This window comes from Etheostoma spectabile, chromosome 9 (assembly GCF_008692095.1).
Source record: "Etheostoma spectabile isolate EspeVRDwgs_2016 chromosome 9, UIUC_Espe_1.0, whole genome shotgun sequence".
Lineage (NCBI taxonomy): Eukaryota > Metazoa > Chordata > Actinopteri > Perciformes > Percidae > Etheostoma > Etheostoma spectabile.
In genome coordinates this window covers 14,968,318-14,976,721 of record NC_045741.1, presented here as the reverse complement: position 1 = coordinate 14,976,721, position 8,404 = coordinate 14,968,318, and the positions used below count along the sequence as shown (strand labels likewise).

General features: G+C 40.9%; 1 protein-coding gene across 4 annotated transcripts in view; it reads left to right on the top strand.

Moving 5' to 3' along the window:
- Positions 1-8,404, top strand: part of arrdc2 (arrestin domain containing 2) — an 11,542-nt gene that overhangs the window by 1,618 nt on the left and 1,520 nt on the right. Inside the window, exons 1-6 of one of the 4 annotated variants that reach the window (XM_032524985.1) lie at positions 4,468-4,873; positions 6,633-6,850; positions 6,955-7,057; positions 7,156-7,412; positions 7,538-7,700; positions 8,139-8,299. In XM_032524985.1, the coding sequence (XP_032380876.1) occupies positions 4,600-4,873; positions 6,633-6,850; positions 6,955-7,057; positions 7,156-7,412; positions 7,538-7,700; positions 8,139-8,299 (1,176 nt within the window). In that variant the 5' untranslated portion in view covers positions 4,468-4,599. Of the gene's footprint in view, positions 1-4,467; positions 4,874-6,632; positions 6,851-6,954; positions 7,064-7,155; positions 7,413-7,537; positions 7,701-8,138; positions 8,300-8,404 lie in introns of those variants that run through there. The other 3 variants (XM_032524984.1, XM_032524987.1, XM_032524986.1) reach the window with 3 other exon arrangements.

The following is an 8,404-nucleotide window of genomic DNA, read 5'->3' as shown; positions in this document are numbered from 1 at the left end:
ATTGCCTTCACTAAAAACTATAAAAAAGTTTTTTTGTGCTGACCTTGTTGTAGTGTTTGTGTTTTCATTTGTCCTGTACTGTATCAGTATTCTTTTAAAATATAATCCATCGTTTGTAGCTTTGCTGTGATATCCATTATAACTGTACATCAACATGTATTGCAGTGGGTTGATGAATAACTTCTCTCTCGCTCGCCTTAATAATGTGGTGTAAAACTGCTGATTTGCTCTTCCAAATGCCAGCTGGTAGCCACTGTATCTTGTAGTTGCTGCAGTTTTCAAAATGAAGCCAAATGTGCTGCATGGAAACCTGGGAGACAAGTTGACTCTGGGTCATCCAGATACATCTGCCAGATAACCTAATCCTAACATTAAACACATCCATTAGTGCTGAGGCCAATAAACACAACTGGTTTACGTTTGAGTGCTTTGTTGCACAGGATATAACTCTGTAAAGTGTGAAATTTGCCTGGTGTGGGATACACTGTCAGTTTAAAATTAGGCAGGCAGAGAATATAGTCCATAGTAGCAAAGTAAATAAACTGTACACAGTGGTTAATGTTTTATTAGATGCTCAGTAAACAGTATACTTGGTTTGATTCCCCTGTGTGGTAAGAAAGGTAAATACGAATGGAGGTGAGAGGCTAAGATAAGATCAGGGTTTGTCTTGTTGTTGTTGTCGCTTTGGCAGAAGGCACACAGCCAAACAAGCTGCAGTGTAATTGAATCTAGAATTTAATTTGTATGTCTCAGTTCCACGTCATTTGCTGTTGCAATATGTATGCACAGTGGTTAAAGGTGCACTGGGCCGGTTTTGTATGTTAATATCTAGCCCACATTTCAGAGTCAGACTAAACAATGACTACAGAAAAGTAACACATCACCCATTAACTGAAATGCTGTAATAATGGACTGCAACTAACAAATATTTCAATAATGGATTGTCCATCAGTTTTAAAATGTATTATTTAGAATGAAATATTTAACATGTCATTTAAATGGTCATATATACCATTTACCATCAGTTACCAATTACCAAACTGGATAGGTCTGGGTGCTGCTGCTGCTCCTATTATTATTATTATTATTATTATTATTATTATTATTATTATTATTATTATTATTTATTATTATTCTGCTATAGTAAAAAAAACAAAAAACAATCACAATCGTCTTGGGTGGTGCTAAGCCCAGGATGCAGCGATGGTGCCCATGCAAAATAGACAATGGGAGGGGAGGAGAACGCAAAAGAATGAAATACATAAATGAAAAATGTTTGGTATTTTTAGTTTATGAATTACCAGCAGTTAACAGTTCATCAATATTACAATATAATATATTATAATCAATTTGATGTCGATCAAGTCATTGTTTAAGCACTGAAACAGGAAAATCTGGACCAAGCATCGAGGTGGGGAAATATTGCGTTATATACCATAAGATGAAATCAATCTGTCATTCGTCAGACATTTTGCTAGCGCATTTATGCCATGGTATCTGCCCCTTTTTGATACCTCTGATAATATATTAGCCCTATCTTTTTTGGCAATATTGTATTTTTATATCATTTTTGCATCATTATGGTGAAGTACTTTGATTTGTATTCAATTTTGTGGACTAGACTTGATGTCACTACACAGGATTTCTCAATACTGCAGTTTTGGATCAGGGTCTGGGGGTTTGGAGGCACAATATTACTGGTATTACTAGTGTTAACTGCAGATATAAATGAGATATGATAGCATTTCACACAAAATGACCAAATATAAATATTGTATTAAGGATATTCTAAAAGACCACTTTTTATAGAAGATCTTAATCTTCTATAAAAGTAAAAAAACTCGAGATTAATCATGAAATGTAGAAAGCCAAATAATCTCATAAAATAATAAAAACAAATGGTATACAAATATGCTTCTGTTATGAACAAACACAGTGTTGCAGCCACCAGTATTCGTATCAGTATTCGCTCTTTCATCCCCTTATATAGAATATCTAAAAAATGAATGTGACTGATTTATAAATGGAGCTTACTCTTCTGACAAATTAAAGGCAATTTTAAGATTAAGATTAATGTATCCGTTATTAGTACGTGGGTGGTTTGACCTGTAAATGTCTCTCATAGACAAATGTTAACTGCAGAATTTGTCCAGGAAATAAAAGTGGTTTAACTTTCTCATATAAACTCCAAATCCTTTCAGAAACAGAATCTGTTTTTATTATGGTTGCATGTGCAATTGATTGGGCAAAGCGGTAAATATAAATGTTAAAGTAGAAATAAGGATGTTGTGTTTGGTACCATTTACTTAGTTGGGACAAGAACTGAGGAGAAAGTGAAAGACAGAGGAGAAAGGAAGGAAGGGGTGGGGGCTGTTTAAAAAATGCAAGCTGCGTCACCGCAGCAACCAGAAAAACAACACGTGACTCCCCTTGGCCAGTCCTCGTCCACCACACAGCCTGCTGCTGCTCTCCATTCCTTTTACAATATGGTGCCATGATCGGCTCATTTATATTTTAACTTTGTCATATGCAATTGTTTTTCCCTTTTAAAGATTCAGTCCGGTTCCAGTGGAGAGGTTTGTTGTGTTCTTGTGAGTTGTTCGAGTTTTAGAGGTTGGAAGTTTAACATTGTTATGTGCTTCTTATGCAAACACCACTGAAGAATGACACTTTCTCAAGCCCCCCTTTTGCTCGAAAGTATACAGTTTGCTAATATTTGTTCTACAATGTTGTGCACCCTTCAGCGCTTTAGGCACACAAAGAGAAACTCACATGGATACATATCTTTACTTTAGTCTGCAGCAGTGGTAACATGCTCTCAGCCATGATTAGGGTGATTATATCGAGTCATCTGCACAGGCGGACCTTTTATCGGGCCCATCATTCTGTGCAGAGACGCATGCATTCATCTTATCAAGACCGAGGCAGGAACTGGTAGTACCAGGCTGCTGCTCCCGGTCACCAGCAGGTGGCAGGCTGGGCTTTATTTTACCAAAGGCCAGAACTTCCTGAATGTATTTTAAGCAAAAACTGACAAATAGATGCAAACTGGAACACTGACCTTCCAAATATGACAAAAGAGTTCTGCTGCTAATTTCACATTTCTTTGGGTGAAGGAACTGATTCTCAAGGAGAGAGGCAGGGAAACCTCCTTTCTAGTACTTTCTACTTTTTTACTAACCTGCATGAGTAAAATAACAGTGTGGAGATGGTAAGTTGGAAAACTTCTCCAGGGGCCCAGTTGCACTATCTACCTAAAGTCTTACAACTTTTCCTAGATTCCCACTAATCTCCAGTCCAGTTGTCAGGCTGTGTAAATACATCCTGGCAGTCCTGCAGCTGTGCACACTTCCTCCATATTGCCTGGTGGCGGCGCTGGAGCGCTAACTCCTCACTCCCAGAGAACAAAAGAGTAAACAACTTTGTTTTTCACAGACCAGACTTGATTTTTGTTCTGAGTACTTTTGACTTGTATGAAGACAATAACCCAGTTTAGAAACGAGGCGGTGTTTGTTTGCTTTATTAACTGCAGCAGAGTTTGTGAGACAAAAACAATTTTTTGCCTTTGTTTTCAAATGTTGAAATTTAATGTTTTGATGTGTTAAGAAAAGGCTACATTGGTGCTATAATTCATGCCGTGTCATGCACATTTTCTTTATTCTGGGACTTTTCCTGTGATATCTGTGTGGGATGCCTTTTATTATTGACGTTAGAAATGATTGTGGTTGTTTGGTGGCATAGGTTGAATGCCTTTACGCATAGCTGTGTGTTTTCCATGTGCTAAGTACAGTATGTTCAAAGCGACATGGAAGAAGTGGAGTAAACAGCTTTGGTCCAGAGTGAAACTATTTCCCTCTGAGCTGTGCGGGGCGGATCTTTGCCAGACGGAGGCATGCTCAGTAAGCCTGTTTTCTTCTAAGAACCTGTAACCATCAATCACCAGCAGGCCCTGTTTTCCTCTCTGCTGCTTCCACACCCTGTCTGCATGTTTATTATGCTGCCTTCACACTCAGTACTGAAATATGGGAGTTTTGATAAGAGCTGCACAAAGTTACCCAACTTAGTTGTAACCTATGGTTGTAACTAGGACTGAAAGATGTGACTCTGAGGTGGGTGGCTGTCATAAAACGTTGTGAAGATGTGATACATTATGGTTTGTTAATGTTGACATCATGAGGTGGTTGTGTTAGTCTTTGTCCAGACTTGTTGAGTTTTCTAGCTGATGAAACCTGAAGGTTGATCAGTACATTTTAGGAAAAAATACTTTGTGTTACGATGCTTTTAACAAAAGTACAACCCCTCCCCCCTCCGCTACATAGAACAAAAGTGTAGCTATGAAAAGTCGGAGCCAAGGAAGGAGCACCTGAAAGCAACATCAGTCTTCAACGCTCTCCTGAGGCCTTACATAATAAAAGTAGAAATCCCGCCCACTTTCTCAGCCTAAATAGTGCTGCAGACCGAAAGTGCTCACAGTAAAGCTTTAGACAATTGAATGAAATTCGTCTGAAGATCAACTTCAGGACTCTTTAAGATACTGCGGGACTAGATTAAAGGAAGCATCCACTTTTGCATTTGAAGGGACTTGCACAACCTGCAAAAATGATTTTCGACAAGTTGAAAAAGTTTGACATCGTCTTCGAGTCTCCGGAGGGGGACTGTCCTCCAGTGTTCAGCAGCGGGGACGTGGTGTCCGGTCGGGTGGTGGTGGACCTGTCCGGGGAGAGTCGGGTCGACTCACTGAAGCTCCACGCCGAGGGATTCGCTAAAGTGCACTGGACTGAGTCCCGGTCCGCCGGCTCCAGCACCGCATACACCCAGAACTACAGCGACGAGGTGGAGTACCTGAACCGGAGAGAGGTGCTGCTGCAGGCAGGTCAGTCCGCTGTGCAGGCGCGGCGATGGGGAAGACTACAGGGGGTGCATCCTGTCTGTAACTAGTAGCTAGTAGGGGACCAAAACAGCAAAACCAGCCTCCTCATTGAGCTTATGCCAAGCGAATAAAACTATAGTGAAAGTGTTTTTATTTGCCACTGGGACACTGGACTGGTTGTTTGTCAGCAAACGGGGGCTATTGTTTTCATGGTTTTAGCATGCGAGTTAAACGGATCATGAACATGGTCCTGTTTTTTTCTGGTTGTTGTATGACAAATTGTAACTTGTTTTTGTAAGTGAGCTGTTTTCTTCACGTCTGAGATGTTTTGTAGGCTATGTCATTTATAAACGTGTTGTTGCTATAGATGCAAAGTTAACAGGATCGTCTCAGTGAATGAAAGTCAAACTTGAGTTCACATGTTTTTATCAGGAGCCTTTTGAGAGATGGTTTGGTTTCTTTGTTTGTGGCCACTTCCTTGAAGAAGTAAACCTGAACATTCAGATTCAGGAAATGCACAAAACTCAGGCATCCAGTCATTAATCGACAAAAGCATTTTAGGGGACTGTTAGTTATTTATTCGGCCATATAAGAAGCTTATTGTTGGCCATAACTGGATAGTATGTATAGATATGATAAAATTATAAAAGCCCTCATTATGTAGGAAGAGTGCAAACATGTTGCAACAGCTGTCGAAAAAGAGGGTTCTGACATCAGACCTTTCGTTATTTGAAGAAACTCCAGGGTTGTTTTTCTCCTCAGTGATGTGGGAGAGCTTTCGGTTTCTGCTTTCATTCATTGGGCACAGAGTTGTTTTGCTAGGCAGGAAATTCCCAGCCAGGGCTTCTTCATCAGCTGAATTATGATGTTCTTCTAAAGTGTTAAGTCACACTGCTTGATTTGGTATTTTAGCAACAAACAAAAAAAAGTTTGCAAGATAAAATAACGTAAGGTTAAGGATTTTGCTGATGTTTTAAAAGTATTTTGCAGACCGTGTACAAACAGCAAAAAGCTCATAGCAATCCACTTGACCCATTAAGAGGATTAAACAGTGACAGTATTGTTATATAAATAAAGATGGAGCTTCCAGCTCACAAAAAAGGACACAAAACATGTCAAGTCTGTTAAATGCAAACACATGTTGTTGGACCTGTGCAGCAAGAGAGAGAGAAAACAGAGCCGTTGAGACGGGCTGTATATTAGACAGAGGAGAACATGTTCTCAGTCAGCACAATGGAGCAGGAACCGCCCCTCTGAGCAAGCACTGAAGAGAAGCCTTGTGATTGCGGAGAAAGACAGAGAGATTTCTATTTCAACAAGAGTCATGCTTTAATGATCTATTCACACTCTCTTAGGAACTCAACTGTATTTATGTGTATTTCTAAAGAATACTGATATGTATTTTAAAAGTTTGAACTAGTTCCACTAGGTCAGCAAAGTGTTACCAGCACTTTTCCTTCAAATAAAGTAATAAGCTGCCTTAATTTTTGTGGTGTATGACTTACACCGCACAGAATCATTTAATCGGTCTCAGTAAAGATTAAGACTTTTTATTGTTCAATTGTGCTGAATGAGTGTTTTATATAAGCGTAATATAACTTTATGTACACATTATGACACCAACAGAAAGAAACTGGTCATCTTGGAATTGGAAATTACACTCACTGACCTGTACTCTTGAAATCAAATGAACAAAACTGAACTAAAACAAGCGAATGAACTGAAACTCAAGTTTTCTACTTTTTTTCCATCCTCTCCTCAGATAACGGTGATGTGACAGTCCTTCCTGCTGGCAGACATGAATTTCCATTCAGCTTCCAGCTGCCTGAGGAGACGCTGGTCACCTCCTTTGAGGGGAAGCACGGCAGCATCCGTTACTGGGTCAAAGTTAAGCTGCACAGGCCATGGGCCACTGTTAAAAAGATCAAGAAGGAGTTTACAGTCATTGAGCCCATTGACATCAACACGCCAGCCTTACTGGTAAGCATCTCAGCCCCAAACGTTTCATGATTCTGTCATCGCACACTTCATGATTTTCCTGGTGTTTTTGAGGCTCTTGGCTCATATGGTTTTAACTTCCCCAGGCACCACAGGCTGGAACGAAGGACAAAATGGCACGAGCATGGTACCGCAACTTTGGACAGGTGTCTGTAACTGCAAAGATCGACCGTAAAGGCTACACGCCAGGTGAGAGGCTACCAGCTAAAGCGACTCCCTCTAAAAACAGTCTTTGTAGGTTAGTTTAGAAGTGTCTGCAATTTCTAACATACTTTCTCTCTTCGCAGGTGAAGTGATACCTGTGTTTGCGGAATTTGACAATGCTACCTCCAGATCAGTTGTACCCAGAGCCTACATCACTCAGACCCAGACGTTCATCGCCCGTGGCACCATGAAACAGAAGCGCGCGGTAGTGGGCACACTGTGCGGTGATATTGTGGGGGCCAGATGCAGGGAGACGTGGCACGGCCGCGCCATTAAAATCCCACCTGTGGGTCCCTCCATCCTGCAGTGCCGCATCATCAAAGTGGAGTACATGCTCAAGGTGAGCTCGATCAACAATTGCTTTCTTTCTCAGGAATTTTAGTGCTTTATTCCTTCTTTTCATGCACACTGCTGCTACACTTTACACAAATGTCCCTAAAGGTTCTCCTCTTTTCCTCTCACCAGGTTTGTGTTGATGTTCCTGGGACATCCAAGATGTGTCTGGAGCTGCCGTTGGTCATCGGCACCATTCCCCTCCATCCCTTCGGCAGCCGGACCTCCAGCGTCAGCAGCCAGTACAGCGTCAACCTTGAGTGGCTGCGCATGGCCATCCCTGAGCAGCCTGAGCGTAAGTGTCCTTTTAATACAACAGAGATGTGTAGGTCTAGATGTGCATAGGGACTCTTTTCAAGTTAAACAGTAGAATTTGTTGTGGAATTTGTTTTATCAATGAGTATCATCTGCTAAATCAAAAGAAATGCTACTTTTTGCCTTAAAAGAGCCTCTATAAGCTTTATCCTTTCCTGGGCCAGGTCCCTTTTTTATTTTTATGAGCAGACTGCCAAAATACCACCGGGTCAGATGCCATGTACATGTATAGACAAAGGTTTCGATGCAGCAGAGATTCACTTTGGATCAAATCAGTGTTTGTTGGTGCAAAAGGCAAATAATGTTATGTGGGTTTTTAATAGTTTTAACTGCAGTGATGACTCAGCAGCTTAGTGTTTGGAAATGAACTGTTCTTTTGAGTCAGACCAGTACACTAATCCTTCTTCTTTATCTGCAGCCCCTCCAGATTACAGCTCCGTGGTGACAGAAGAGGAGGCCGTGCAGCGCCACAATACGGTTGTCCTGCAACAGGCCGAAGACCTGAGTGGGATCCTGGAGCGTCCCCTCATGGCCTTTGTACAAGAATTTCGCTTCCGACCTCCGCCGGTGTACAGCGAGGTGAGTTACTAAAGACTGCAAACAACCTGCACCTATAACCTTTATTTGTGTAGATATATTTGAAGTGTTCTTTCCTGCCAAAAAATAAATAAAATATAAATATAT